The sequence below is a fragment of the Notechis scutatus genome, chromosome 3 (genome assembly GCF_049901735.1).
Source record: "Notechis scutatus isolate UNSWTSFEM ecotype Mainland chromosome 3, rNotScu1.2, whole genome shotgun sequence".
NCBI lineage: Eukaryota > Metazoa > Chordata > Lepidosauria > Squamata > Elapidae > Notechis > Notechis scutatus.
This window is the reverse complement of record NC_142011.1, coordinates 174,381,766-174,397,442: the sequence shown is the minus strand read 5'-3', so window position 1 is coordinate 174,397,442 and position 15,677 is coordinate 174,381,766. Positions and strand designations below refer to the sequence as shown.

Below are 15,677 nucleotides of genomic sequence, written 5' to 3'. Positions count from 1 at the left end.
ACCTTATGAAACTAAACAACTGAAATTCAAACTTACCTTATCACAGGAGTAAACAGACTGTGCAGACGACAATATAATCTTACACCCTGAAAAGTATATGAACAATATTCAATCTAAATTACTCAATATCAAGTAAAGCCCATATATATTTATACAGGTTACTGTCTCAAATAATGGCAATTTATGGCCTTAATTTAAATAGCTTTATAAAATAAGAAAGAGGAAAATTCCTTCAAAAGCATATTTGAAATCCAGGAAAATTCCACATAGCTATTTCTTCAAAAATAAATATTGATTCATTTGTTCTTTTAATATACCAGCAACATTTCAACTGTGCCCTCTTATTCATTGACACCTAAACCAAATACAAATCTGAGAAAAATGATAGCTTTGTCTAATGAATTAAAGAATATTTGTCCATACTTCTTGCTGAGAGTTGCTTCTACTGTTTAATAATCAGCATGATGTTTAAAGTGTAGTCCTGAAAGCGGTTATGCACTTCTGGTCACAATACTATGATAACGTAGGATTTATAGTTTATTTAGTACAATGCTCTATTTTTCCTACATTATTCATTCTTTCACAAGAACAGATACATAAATCAGACATTTTTTTAACACTTTATTATACCAGGATCATAAACCAAGATTTAAAACAGGGTTTGTTAGTTCATAAAGTATGGCTTGTTTGTCTTCCACAAAGCATTATCCTAGACTCATAACATCACACTTAAGCAGTGTTTCTCGATTTCAGCAATTTTAAGATTACGGACTTCAACTCCCAGAATTCCTCAGCCAGCATTAAGGTTGAAAAGCGCTACTAAGGTATTGCTGCCCAATTTATTTACTGGGATTAAATGAAGCAAAAGAATGATTGGAAGGATGTATATAATTAATGCACACAGTGAGCTTATTTTTAATGAATTATTGGCCTGCCTCTAGCAAATGAATATAGCATGTTATTCATTGAAAGAATACTAACATTAAACTAAAAATAAGAGAACATAGATAATATTGCTAAATTCAATCACATTATACTCACCTATTACATTATATTAGGTTTGAATATTATATTACACAACACTGTAATTTGTCTTTCATTTCAACAGCTCAACAGAACATCATTTTATCTCCTTATTTTTGCACATCAGGAAAACAGCAAATTTACCTTAATTTATAACACCAATTTTATAATGCCATATTTTTAGTTTTTAATCAGAATGTTTGTATGTTTAAATAGTATAACTATTTAGTATGTTTGTACCTTTGAGATTACATCCTGCATTTCATTTCTTGGATAATATGTGCCATCATCATAACGGAATCTATAGAGCATGTGTTCAGGTTTAAATTGATGTTTGTCTGTAACTAATGCAAAAGCAAACATAAAAATATGTTAACGTAAAGAAAATACATGAAAAGTGCTAGAAGTATTCTGTATCCTAAAATTGGCTGTAATGGGTTTGCCCTTTTTCATAATAGGATTAATGGGGTATCATTATGCTTCACCATATGCTTTTATTTTGTTGTTTGCCCTGAATCTGATTAGCAAGAATTTTATTTTGTAAAGAATGATATACATCACAAGTGTCAAACTTGTGACATCACATTGTCATCACGACGTATCACAACTTTTCCCCCTTCACTAAACCGGGGGTGGGCGTGGCCAGAGTGTGATGATCTGGCCCACGGGCCGCAAGTTTAACACCCCGGCTATACATCATAGCCTTTCTCAAAGACTCAAATGCCCCATTATTCCCAGCTATCTTTGCATGGGGAAAATTACAATTGTTAAAGAGTTAAAATAGTAAAGGCATAACTTATGAACCCAAAGCTTTCCTGTAACTTACCAGATTTATTCCAAAAGCGGTTGCCAAATTAGAATATTTAATATGAATCTTTAATCCCTTTCTCTCATTCTTTAGTAGCCACTGCCAACTGCCTGAACTGAAAATAAATCCTTTTCTCAAGAACAAATCTCACAATGTCCTCATTATCAAGCTTCATTAAAAAATAATGTGGGAGTATTACAAGTATTCCAGCAAGTCAACAATCCTCCCCTTAGTAACAAACAAACTATTTTTTGTGTATGTCAGGTCAGGAATTTGAGTCTTTTCTCACAATTTATTGGTATAATATTGAGGATGTATATTTGTTCTTAGATGCAGCTTTGGGATGTTTTAGCATTAGCATTCGTTTCAGCATTAGCTTTTGGTCTCCAGTTGTCTTTTACTGACTTTTCTTTCTTATAGTTCCACTGACTGCTGGAGGTTCGACTCTGAAAAGTTTTAAAACCTAAACACAACTTAGTATTTAATGAAGGCTTGTATCTTAACATGCATCATATCCCTATCAGAATTTGGAAAGGGGCAATGAAAAGCAAGGCATTTTTCTAAATAAATGCCTAGTAATGTTTTTAAGTCACTAACAGCAGAGTGCAATTTAATGACTATGTAAATACTATATCCCATGTCATGTTATATAATCTCTTTCACAGACACCTTCAAACACATAATTACAATTCTAAAACAATCCAATGCCTATATAATGATACACAGTTCTTTTAAGATTTTCTTAAACCTGATAAACAATTAAACTGAAAAAGAAGATTTTCAAACAAACTTAATTATGCAATAGCAGAAAACAAAAAAAAGTACAAAAACATCATTTTTAATTGCAGCATCTGGATATTTTAAAAAAATTGATCTACAAAACAGGAAAAAGCAAGTTGTGTGTTGATCATATTTAGTCTGTACCAACAATTAGTCTGTTACCAACAATTAATGAGTTTAAGTTATTTGAAAATCAAACAAAAATGCTAAAATTCATATTCATTGATATCTATGATTGAAAAGTTATAAATTTATAACTTTTGTATCCTTGAATCACTTTGTCCTTTTGTTTGACTAACAGAACAAAAATATTAAAGATTTAATTAAGATATGTTAACTTCTGTTTTTTTCAGATGCATATCCTTGTCTGCATTTGGAAAGTAGGCTGGTTTGTACTTAAGATGGGAGAACTACAAGGAATCCCAAAGCTGTTTGCTAGGTATAAAGCAAAAAAAACCCAAACAAACGAGGAAGACAGTGAGCTCCCATTAATTGCCCCAGCTTCTGCCATCCTAGCTGTTCAAAAGCATGTAAAAATGTAAGTAGAAAAATAGTGACCACCTTTGGTGGGAAGGTAACAGCGTTCTGGGCGACTTTGGTGTTTAATCATGCCAACCACATGACTATGGAATTTTCATCTGATAGCACTGGTTCTTTGGCTTAAAAACAGAGATGAGCACCACCCCCTAGAGTCACGAACAATTAGCACATATGTGCAAGGGGAACCTTTACTTTTACCTATTGTCTGTCTGCCAAAAAAAACCAAGATCACTTTGAACTCAATAAGAGTTAAACTTGACTTGAAGAAAGCTTTAATGCTTACTTTCTTCAACTGTTCTGGTATGAAAAGCATATATTTTAGTTATTTATTATTAGATAAAGAGTATGACCCATTTAAAATTTCAAAAAGAAGTGAATTAAAAAACATCCACAAACTTCACAGTGGTTTTGAGTTAACCAATTATTACAAGTCAATAAAAATAATATTGAATGAATAATATCAATAAAAGTCTGTTAATGATACTTAAAGTGGAACTTGCAAATGCAGAAAATAACACAGTTATAATTTAAATCTAAATTGTCTCTCACATGCACAGTGATTTTCTGAACAAAAACAGATGGGCCATTCAATTTTATTTTAAGAATTCAGTTCCTGTGGAAACACAGCTGGATCTACATAATAATAAGTAAATATGTAAGTTCCTTTATTTTGGTCAATAACAGTATAAAATAACAACAAGACAAAAACAAAAACAGTAAAGTGTAGGACAAGGTACAAAAGACAAAAGAGAAAATATCAGATCCATATAAGTTCTTAAATATCATTTGGATACAACATGGATATAATAGATACAATAAAACAGGTTGTTATTTAGGCTAAATCTGAAAAATAAAAGCTAGAACAAATAATACACCAAACTGTTCCAAAGATAGTGATGATGTTATCTAGTCTGGTAGTGAAAAGTTCATCAGAAAACAATCGAACTCTGAGCATCAAAGACCTCACTGTTCCAAAGACTTATTCTGTTACTTTTGGCTACAATAAATCAAGGGTGGGATTCAACCAGTGTTACTGCATGCGCGCATGTAAAAAACCTTAAGCTGTGCCACCCGGACAGCTGAAAAGCACTGCGCGCAGCTGCGCAGCATTTGAAAAGCCACTTTCTTACTGCTTTTTCAACCTCAGCTGTGCTGCACAAAGCAGCTGAGATTGAAAAAGCAGGAAATAAAGGACAGGGCAGGCGGGTGGGCCAAACAGCAGCAAACACAGTACCGTTTCGGTGTCTGCTACTCTTCAGAGCTACCAGTTCTACACAGCCGGGCAGAACCGGTAGCATCCCACCCCTGCAACAAATGTCATTCTCATAAACAATTATGTACTCTGTACATCTACTGGCAAGTAAAAAAAGTTAAATGTTTGTAAATAATTATTAGAAAAGATAACTTATTTACCATGGTGTATAATGCCATTCTCCAACAAAGCCTGACCAAGATGAACACCTTCTTCTGGTCTGTGAATCTCTCCAGTTTCCAATAACCAAGATACAAACTCACTAATTAAGAAAAAAAGCAGATAGACAAAAATTATTTTAACATATCAAAGTTAAAGGTAGTAAAAAAAGTAAAATTCCTAAAAAAAAGCAACAGAATACATTTTGCTCATTGATGGGGTAATCCAATTCATGTCTATTCATGAATAAGCTGCTCTGAGTACAATGTTTCTGAGAGAAGATATCGGATTAAAATCTAAATTTGTGTTTGTAGAATTCATATTTTTTGTTTCTTTAAAAGCTAGGATAGAGTAAGGGTCAATAAAATGTTGATGACCAGAGCTGCATTTAATATTATTGGAAGAACTGAAAACTATAATGGATGAACTAATAAATCAAAGTTAATGGCACCAGGCCAGGTATTCTATTCTATCTGCACCCCTTTTTTCCTGAGGTGCACTGGGGGAGATTTCTTTGTTTTTTAATTATGGCAAGTCATTTTACAGTTCACATTATAATTTTCATATGTACCCTGTCTCAAAAGGTAAGGGAACCACTGTGCAGAGTTCAGGAAGAAGGTATTAAGAATTATGTGAGAGTTTATGGTTACAAGTGTTACAAGTCTCTGTTCCTTATCAATTCTGATCTGATCAGACTTCATCAATGTCCACAGGTACAAACTGTTGCTAGAACTTAAAGCTTGTTTTGCATTGAAAGTTTGGTAAGGCAAATGTCTGGGCTGCAGGAAGAATCTGATGTTCCTAGAAGCAACATTCAATCAGTTTTATTATACAATATATTTATTAATTAAATGAAATAGCACTCATCTTCAGTATGATACCTGAAACTATATGCATAAAAAGATGAAAAATAGATTGTGCGTTATGTATGTATGTAAGTATGTATGCATGCGTATGTATACACACACACGTGTGTGTATATACATACATACACACAGAAATGTTTATAGGCCATGGTTATTTTATCTCCTTTTAATACCATATATAAAATACTACTGTATATTTTATAAAACAATTTTATATTTTACAAGGCCAAAAAAGATATATTTATGCTACTCTATCTTGTTGATCCATTTAAAAAAGTGAACTGTAACACATTACACATTCTATTTAGTATTCTAAACTATAGGACAGAATTCTGTTCATATGAAAGACAGAAGCAGTTCACCAATTACTTTTTCACATGTAAAATAACATTTATAGTTTCAATACTGCATTTTTAAGGCTTGGAGGACAGGTAGACAGATAGATACCATTGTATTTATTTATATCATCATTCAAAAAAAACGGTATATTTATATAATATCTGCTGGCTTTTTTTTTTTCAGGAATATTGTGTAAAACAGTCAATACCCAGTCTGGCTTAAGTAATTTGCTAGTTAGTGTCAAAGTGAGAATATGTGGACTAAAGCAGAAACCCTAAATAGTCTGACCATTTTATTTATCAAATTTGATAAATAATAACTAAAATAATGAGACAAATTTTTAAACTCAAATATTAAACACATACCTTCCAAGGAAACATTTTGGAAAAGTGGTTAATTTCCTCTTTCGGTCTTTGATCAAATTCCCTTGCCTGCACATCATTTTGTAAAGTTTTTCTCCTTGTTCAGAGATCATCACCCATGTATCTTGTTCCATACCAAGTTTTAACCCTGAAAAGCAAATCCCAATATAATAATTTTGAAGTGTTTCCAAATAATATATTACTATCAATTGTGGGGCATAAGGGGTGTCCTTCAGTTTTCAATCCTAATAACCTTAAATGTAAAATAATTTGTGATTTACTTGAAAGACTTTTAAAATTAGAATAGTAAACATTACCAAGAGCAGCTGGACAAGTACAAACAAATCATTCCAGACATGATTTTCTATAAACAAATACACAGACAGGCAGACACACACACACACACACACACAGAGGAAGGGGAGGGAGGGAGGGAGGGAGGGAGGGAGGGAGGGAGGGAGGGAGAGAGAGAGAGAGAGAGAGAGAGAGAGAGAGAGAGAGAGAGAGAGAACTAAAAGATTTAGGTTAAAATTTCTAGTATAATATATTCAGTGTTAAGATGATCTCAAGAAACAAATCTAAGAAAGCTTCCTTTCAAATATACAATAAATGTGAAGATCCCCCATTCACGAGGACTTTTATCTGAAAATCATTTCAAAAGCTGAATGGACTAGCCAAATAGTTGTCAGGGAAACTAGGGACCCAATAGTGTCATATTTAACAAATTGGATTATGAAGACAAAGCCTAAACACTGGCAGTAATACATCCACATAGCGCGTGAGCGCATGGATGCACACACATCACCTCCTAGTACTGAAATAATGGGTAACTCTTGGTCACATTAGGCTGACACTGAAGTGCAAATCTGCCTGAGTAGGGCTGGATTCAACTTGCAGTTTTCTAGAAAAAGCAAGGGTTTTATTTGCACTGGTTTAGTTCATATATTATGGTAAACCTTATAGTTTGTTTGGTTTTGGTTTTGTCACCATTGCTATTGAACAAATGAGACCATCATGCAGTCATGGGGGGGGAGGATTTTTACAAGAGTGCTTTTCAGGCTACCCATTTCGAGGTCATTGTGATTGCAGAGAGAACAAAATATTTTATGTACTATTTTTAAGCATTAAAATATTTGTGGTTTTTATTTGTAGCATTTTCATCAAATTTATTCCATCTTTATATTCACAACATATTCAAAGCAGCTAACAGATTGAGTGTTAAAATGCAGTTAAACATGAACTGAATTGCAAAAATAATTCAGTAATATTCCATTGTGATAGAATACACACAATGCTCAAAATCTATGAAGAAAGCAAGCTAATATTTTTTAAAATCTTTTAAGATCATAATCTTACTACTTCAGAAAGACAGCTAAATTTCCTTTTCACTTATATTTATGTAAACTTTTTCAATTGCTTTATATTCATGAATGTGAATAGAATTATAAAATAAACAAAAGCTCCTTTTTATTCATAGTGAATGGAATGTTGTTTACAACTACTTTTAGGGAAGGCATTTGAATTCTGAAAACTGTTTTGTCCATGAATCATCTGTTATTCCATACGTAATTAAGTCAGTGCATCCTGACTTTAAAAGAGTTGTTTACACAGATGTTTTGGAGATGGAATGACTGGACTATACACATAGGTTATCAAAAGAAAATCCCTATACAAATGTTTCAGAACCTTTCATTTTGAGAACTAATGTGATAAATAATCTGACTCTTGCTCTTATTTTGGTTCCCTCATTGTTGGATATACTTTTCTACAGTGCCTGAGGACCTACTTTGCTTATCAAATTATCAATGTAAAAATATTCATGTGGGACCAAAATTACATTCTCCCACCCCAGTCTCAATGCCCTGGATTATTCTAGTGTTCTCACCAATTATTGCTCCTTGCTGAATAATATTACTACAAACTTTGATTTATCTGCACAAACTTTTATCTGTAAAACTCTACAGCTATATGTTAGAGAGCGGTAGGGGTAGAAATAGAGAAAGATTATATTTCAAGTAAGAATTTTTTCTACAAAACTTTGCCAGCTTACATCAGCATTAACTGCTCAAAATTGAAGAGTCTGAGAGTTGTTGGGTTTTTTGCTTTCAAGTAATGTATAGAAAGAGTAAATAATTCCAAGTCTAATATAGATAATTACTTTGTAAACATTAAACAATAACCTGGATAGGATTTTTTAAATTATTTGGGAGAGGGAATCATTTAAAAAAAATCCAGGGGGTTCTGCTCTGTTGAATTTTTAATGACCATCTCTGCTCAGGTTAAGTTTCTGAGAAGTTGTTAGTGGGGGCATGGGAGGCTTCTTAGTGGCATGGTGGATTTAACTCAACCAGAGAGAAGTCATTGGCTTCATCTTTACTGGAAACACACAATTCATGTCTCTAGACATCTAACTCCACTTCTTTTTTATCCTTCTCATCAGAGAAATATCCAGCAGGATCATAACACTTCAGGACCTTATTCACTTACTAGATCTTGCTGGGGAAAGTAGTTGGTGTTGTCAGGAGGTATAGGAACAGAGGTTTCAAGTTACTGCTGTTCTACATCCTTCAGATGAGAAATACATGGAAAAGGAATTAACAGAATAACAGAATTGAAAGGTCTTTTGAGGTGTTCTAGTCCAACTCCCTGCTCAAGCAATAGACCCTATACCATTTCAGACAAATGGCTGTCCAGTCTCTTCTTAAAAGCCTCCAGTGATGGAGCACCCACAACTTCTGAAGGCAACTATTCCACTGACTAATTGTTTTTGCTCTCAGGAAATTTCTCTTGACACAGTACTTCCTCCAGGTGTGAGAATGTATAGAAATAAAATTCATGTTCTCACCTTTTCTTCTTTCCCTTTCTTTCAGGATAGCTTCAAGCCATTCATGCTTTTCTTCAGATGTTTTGGCCATACACACAAACCATTTATTCTTTGCTGTGTTGTGTATCTTCCAACCATTGAGAACAATGTGACCACTGCTGTGATAATCAGCTGAAAATTGATCACAGAAAGGAATATCTAAGATGTACTTTCCATCCAATGGCTATCAAATGCTCTGAACTGTACAAAATTGCTTCTGATCTCACCTTAAGCATTACAACGTGCTCTTACTTAAGGCAAAACTTCCCCAGATAAATGCTATGCTCCATGTGCTTCCTTCTATGTTTTATGAAAATTTTTTAATGGTTTAAGAATCAGGAGGATGTTATAATTCATTTAATTTTTGACTGCAAGCTCAAAATTATGAATGTAATCCTGCCTAGCCAAACCAAATCATTGTCTTTCTGTTATCTAAACAGAAATGATACTCTTAGGATAATCCATCCATTTACCAAAATATTAAAATAAACAAGCAAAAACAAAGCATGTCCTAAGTAACGTTGTAATATAAACAATAGTTTCTATTAAAAAAGAGAGCCATTCACGCCTTGGAAACTTCACAACCTGCCTTCTGCAATGTGTTCTACATGGTGCTGTAATTCAAGATGCTGCTCTTCATGTCATAGGGCCTAGTTACCTAAAACACCATTTATAGTATCTGCCAAGCGAATTGGATTGGGCAAGCTAGATGGATCCTTGGAATATGCTGCTTCATTACAGTTTCACACACAATTCGGATCTAATAAAAATCGGGGGCCATTGTTCACAAATAGGAACATAAATTTCTTATTTGTATAACCTTTGGTCTTCCATTTATGCCAAATTTATTTACATCAAATAACTGCATAAGTTATTGAAACTGTTTACACATATTCCTCATTTAACAACCACTCATTCAGTAACCATTCAAAGTTATCATAGCGCTGAACAGCACTGAACAAGGAGATTTATGACTTGTAGTTGGGGCTATCGTAATGTCTCTGTAGTTGTGGGATCATAAATCAGGTGCTTGGCAACCTGCTTGAACTTACAGCAGTTTCAGCATCCCAGTATCATGATTGCCATTTGTTACCTTTAATGCCTTCAACAAGCAAAGTCAATGGAGAAGCCAGCAGGAGGTCGCAAATAGCAATCATGTGATGTCGCGCTTCACAGCCCTGCAGCATTTGCTGAACCAGGGAAATTGGAACTTGTGCAAGCTTTGTTGTACGTTGGTGCAGTCATGTGAAATCACACTTTACAACTGCAACGCTTAGTGACAGGGTTGCTAGTCTCAATTACCATTTTAAGCGAGGATTACTTGTATCATTATATGAGACACAAAGTCAACATCTAATAGATAACAATAGTTAAGAAAATGATGTATATTCATATACCTGTGCCATCATCAACATTTTCAACTTCCATCAACTCTGTATTTATTCTGCCTCGGAAAAGGTATCGATGACCTTCTGAAGATGCTTTGCTGTTTTTCAATCGTCTAATTAAGGAAAAGAATTGTACAAATATTAAAAGTATTAGCTGCACTTTAGGTTCACCAAGATTGTTTATTAGTATTAGCAATTATTTATACACCTAGAAATGAAATATCTAACCTCATTTTATTTAATACTGTTGCAGATAAATTTATAATTTAGTAATAATTATAAATAAATCAATAACATTTTAATAAGAAATTTTGGTTGCAATGCAAAAAAAAGCATCCTTTGTAATCTTAAACTTTTATTCTAAAAAAATTGTTGTTTTGCATTAGATGGAACCTCATACTTCTAGAATTGTCATTATCTGAGCATTAAAGTAATTAAAATATTCAAATATATTTTTAAACATTTAAATTCAGGTAATTTATATACGTTCAGTCTTGAAAGTATAAATCAATGAATGTGTCTCACCTATGCTTTCTTTTGCAATAGACCAAAAGATTGTCAAAAAGAAAGAACACTCGTTCTTGTATATTTCCTGCCGAGATTTTCAACAAAACACCACACATTAACATTTCTGTGCAAGTGTCTGTGATGTTAGATCCCTAGTGAAGAAACATATGAAAATAAGAGTTATGTGGACCCAAAGTCAACAGACAAACCCAGTAAATACTCAGTCCTCTACATACATAATGCATTTAGCTAATCAAAACATCAAAGCATTTAGAAAGCAATCTTAATCATGAATTCTCAGTCACATTATCTATCTATCTTGTTTTAACAACTGGTTTATTATGCAGACTAATGTTGCATTATCTGGAAACATGATCTTAATAAAAAGGTCCTTTAAAACAAGGAAACTAAATTTTTCAGAGGATCCCTTTAAGCTCCTCTCATAAAGAAATTTTATATCATTTATTCCCAATCAGAGAACAAAGAAATTAACTCAATACCACTGGAGGAAGAAGATTGGGGATACTGTCTTAGAGATTGGTTGCACTGATCAGATGCTTCTCTCCAAAGTTTCAGAAGTTTTCCCTGTGTACCATCAGGTCCCTCCATTCCAATTGCTCCTGATATTTTTATATACCAAGAGGGATTTTTTTTTACCCAATGCATGGGTTCAATCTCTGCCCCCCACCCCCCCGCAAAAAATCTGGAAACTGCCTTAAGATGAGTTTTAGCTTTGTTCTTGGAGACGTCTTTTGAAGAGATGTTTTCAAAGAACTGTGTATGCTTTGGAACTGAAACCATAACAATATGGATATAGGAAAATGTGGACTGCACATCTAAATAATTTGGTTAAATAATCCTTCTTGGAAATCATTGAAACTTGCTTTAAAATAAAAAGGATTAAGCAGAATATTTACCATAGGTGCCTAGATCAGAATGAAGAAATAAGTTCATTCTGAAGAAAGCAGAATTTTGCTGACTTAAGGATTATGACATTCTAAAAATAATGGGTAACATTTTTCATTGATGTAATTGCAAAGACATTCTAATAGGCTCTCTTGAGAAAAGGTTTGCTGCAGGCAGTATGTTTCTTAGTGCTTTCTTGGAGGCATCTGTAAACATATTAGCTATTTCATACTGCTTTGTTATAGCACAAAATAGTATATAAAACTTACAGGATACTATGAGTCATGAAATCATTAGCATAACTAATCAAATTTGGCTTGTCTGTCCTCACATCACTGTGTAAATATTTATTCACATTATATCTTTGCCTAATCACCTAATAGTTTATCTTTACATCCCAGCTGCCAAATAATGGTTAGTGATTCCACCAAATCAAAATTACAGAAATAATTTCATCCTGATTCTGCACAAGTTCCTTTTTCCTTGTGTAAATATAACAATTATCAATTTGCTCTCCTGTTTGAGATCCTCGAAGTAGAAATTCAACTAAGTATGGTTTATTATTAACTTATGAAGCATAAGCAATCAATAAAATGCCTGCAAAGGATAAAAGTAAAAGAATCATGTGTTATTGTTTATAGAAAAAAGGTTCAACCTTCGGTACAATTTTTCTTGTTTAAGTATTCTGGCCCTCAGTCCTCTTAGAAATGTATCAGTTATATACACTGTTGACATAATTTTTACAAAAATAACAACCAGTAAAGAACTCACTTAAAATAGAAAGATATATCTATTTTATACATAAAATAATTCATTTCCAAAACTAATTCAAATGCTACTTTATATGAAACTCAAAGCAAAAACATAAAATCATGTTATACACAACATTTCAATTTGATTTAACATTGCTTCCTATAGTACATAGCGATTGGTTAATTTTCTATTTTTCTAAATTTACCCAATTTTTTTAATCTAAGGATTAAATTGGATTTTTAGCTACTACAGGTAGTCCTTACTTATCACCAACAATTGTCACTAAGCAATACAATCATTGTGAAGCATTATGTGGTCATGCCTGACATATGGCCACACTTGGAATACTGCATCCAGTTTTGCATCACCACGATGTAAAAAAGATGTTGAGACTCTAGAAAGAGCGCAGAGAAGAGCAACAAAGATGATTAGGGGACTGAAGGCTAAACATATAAAGAACGGTTGGTGGAACTCGGTATGTCTAATCTGATGAAAAGAAGGACTAGGGGTGACCTGATAGCAGTGTTCCAATATCTCAGGAGTTTCCACAAAGAAGAGGGAGTCAAAGCTATTCTCCAAAGCACCTGAGGGTAGGATAAGAAGCAATGAGTGGAAACTAATCAAGGAGAGAAGCAAGTTAGAACTAAGAATAAATTTCCTGACAGTTAGAACAATTAATCAGTGGAACAACTTGCCTCCAGAGGTTGTGAATGCTCCAACGCTGGAAGTTTTTAAGAAGAGATTGGATAACCATTGGTCTGGTGTAGGGTTTCCTGCCTAAGCAGGGGGTTGGACTAGAAGATCTCAAGTTCCCTTCCAACTCTGCTATTCTATTCTATCAGTCCTGTAAGTTGTAGCCATTTAGCAATCACCCATGGCCATTAAGCACCATTTCACATAGCTGTGAAGTCACTGCCAGCTTCTCCATTGACTCTACTTGTTAAACCAGGTATGAAATGTTCAAATGGCAATCTCATGACCACAGGGAAGCTACCATGGTTGTAAGATCAAGAACTACACGGTAGTTGTAAAACTGTTAGTTGTATGTTTGCTTAGTCGTTAACTGAGAAATATGTTATTTCATGGGCCATATAACGACAGATTTTTTAAAAATTTTGGTCATTTGTACAAATAGAACATTGTAGATAACTGCAGAATGCAACCCAAAATTGAAAAAGTTTCCAGTATTCACTCTTTATTAAATTAAATAATAGCAAAAGCCACTGGAGAAAAACAATGAGCCAACATGCTCAAGCATAAGTAATTATTAGAATCTACCTTTTGGCAGTCAAGAGTACCAAATTATTTTTCTGTTGTTATCATGTTCACAGATAGCCAGGGATGCATGGCTTGAAGGACTATATATATATGGCCATTGTAAAAAGTATTCTAGATATCTAGTGTATAACATTACTATAGACATCTAGCACGTAGTTACTCAAATCCACTTTGACCTAGATTGTAGCTATGAAAAATCATATGAAATTTGATGGGACATGATCTAGCTGTGATATCTGAAAAGTGTTTAAGTCTATTTGTCTTGGGGAAATAGAAAGAGTTCTCAGAACTGGGAGCTTGGCTATCTATATGTTAACCCATGTTCCTACTGGATTCCTAAAAGGTGATATATGGCTGGTTCTGGCCAGTAATTTAATCCTTTAGTAGGGGGGCAGGTCCTCTCGGATTTAAAAATGAAAGGCTACCAGAATGATATGGGAAAAGATGCCCCATGGAATATACAAAAGAAATTGACTGATGTCTTAATAATTAAAAGGAATAAATTATATCATTTACTATATCAGATTTAGAAAATAGACTTGTTAAAGTTTTGAATAATTTTGTCAGAAAGTACTAAGGAAAACTGAACAAAATCAAGTTTAGGAGATTGTTTGATGGAATTAAAAATCAAGATTGTTAAAAGTAAAAAGAAAAAAAAATAAAGTTGGTTGATTAGATTAGATTAAATCTAATTAATAATCTTGTTATCTCTGGTAAACCTTAATAGAATTTTTGCTGAACAAGACTTTTAAAGATTTGTTTATAGCTAAGATATGAGATATAAGAAGAGATAATTTGTGTATTTTAAAAGAAAGTGGTAAGTTACTAAAATTGTTTATACTTGTGATGAAGGAGGAAGTTATTTATTTCTTTTTCTTTACTATTCTTTTTTCCCCATTTTTATTTCTGTACTTTTTAGTTTTAATTCTTAATTTTCCATCCTCCAGTTGGTTCCAGTTGATTGAGGCAAAATGGGGATGGGGGGGGTGTTAAAATTGAGGCTCTTTTTTGTGGAGTTCCTCAGTGGAGCTCCACCCTCTCCCCACTCCTCTTTAACATCTGCTTAGAACCATGTGTGACATCATCTGCTGGCATGAGGGAAGTTATCAGCTTGCATTAATTCAAAATATCCTATTTTTTTCTGTCAAGAAGTCAAAACAAAAAAGTAAGTTATTTTAACAATTATGATTCTACAATAAAAACACTCACTCAATAAAACTGTTTTTGGAGAGTGTACCATTAAAGAAGAAAAAAATAATTTTTAAAATGTATTTTTAAAGTTGTCCGTTTTTCTACAATTGTCTAATTATAATCATTAACCAAGCTCAATTTATGACCTTTTTGCATAGGAATTCAAGTCATGCTTTGATCCTACATCAGATGCTAAAAATAGTTTTTTCCTAAGTAAGCAACATGCTAAACGAGCTGCATTTTCATTGACAGAGCGGAGCTCGGGAGCATGTTTTCGCTGGCAGAGTACTCAGGCCGCCACAAGCGCCCCAACATAAGAGACGTCGAGCTGGCCACACTCCCCTGGCCCCACCCTCCACCCAAGATCAAACACAACCCTGATGCGACCCTCAATGAAATCAAGTTTGACAACCCTGCTTTAACTAGTAGCAGCTATTTGGAGTCACAACAGACATTCCAGAAACCTCATTACAAGTTATCCTCATTTAGTGACCACCTTGTAGAAGTGTTTACAGTTATGATGGTGCTGACAAAAGTAATGCATTTATGACCTCTTGCATTTATGACTCCTTGCATTTATGACCTCTGCAGGTCTGTAAGCAAAGGAAGGCTGAAGTAAGATCATAAGCACAGTTGCTGTTTTACTTAGCAACCACTTCAGT

At 33.7% G+C, this 15,677-nt stretch overlaps 1 protein-coding gene and 1 long non-coding RNA gene across 4 annotated transcripts in view; one reads left to right on the top strand and one right to left on the bottom strand.

Annotated features, from left to right (window-relative positions):
• The window catches only part of LOC148131488 (uncharacterized), a 79,549-nt gene extending 70,415 nt beyond the window's left edge, over window positions 1-9,134 (top strand). For both annotated transcript variants that reach the window (XR_015748940.1, XR_015748939.1), the window contains 2 exons: window positions 2,965-3,149; window positions 9,000-9,134. This is a non-coding gene — a long non-coding RNA (uncharacterized LOC148131488). The remainder of the gene's footprint in view (window positions 1-2,964; window positions 3,150-8,999) is intronic.
• PREX2 (phosphatidylinositol-3,4,5-trisphosphate dependent Rac exchange factor 2) overlaps window positions 1-15,677 on the bottom strand; it is a 124,258-nt gene that overhangs the window by 67,030 nt on the left and 41,551 nt on the right. For both annotated transcript variants that reach the window (XM_087961822.1, XM_026691848.2), the window contains exons 7-13: window positions 10,906-11,039; window positions 10,390-10,493; window positions 8,975-9,124; window positions 6,133-6,277; window positions 4,565-4,665; window positions 1,264-1,367; window positions 37-86 (exon numbers count right to left, since the gene is read on the bottom strand). In XM_087961822.1, coding sequence (XP_087817948.1) covers window positions 37-86; window positions 1,264-1,367; window positions 4,565-4,665; window positions 6,133-6,277; window positions 8,975-9,124; window positions 10,390-10,493; window positions 10,906-11,039 — 788 coding nt within the window. The remainder of the gene's footprint in view (window positions 1-36; window positions 87-1,263; window positions 1,368-4,564; window positions 4,666-6,132; window positions 6,278-8,974; window positions 9,125-10,389; window positions 10,494-10,905; window positions 11,040-15,677) is intronic.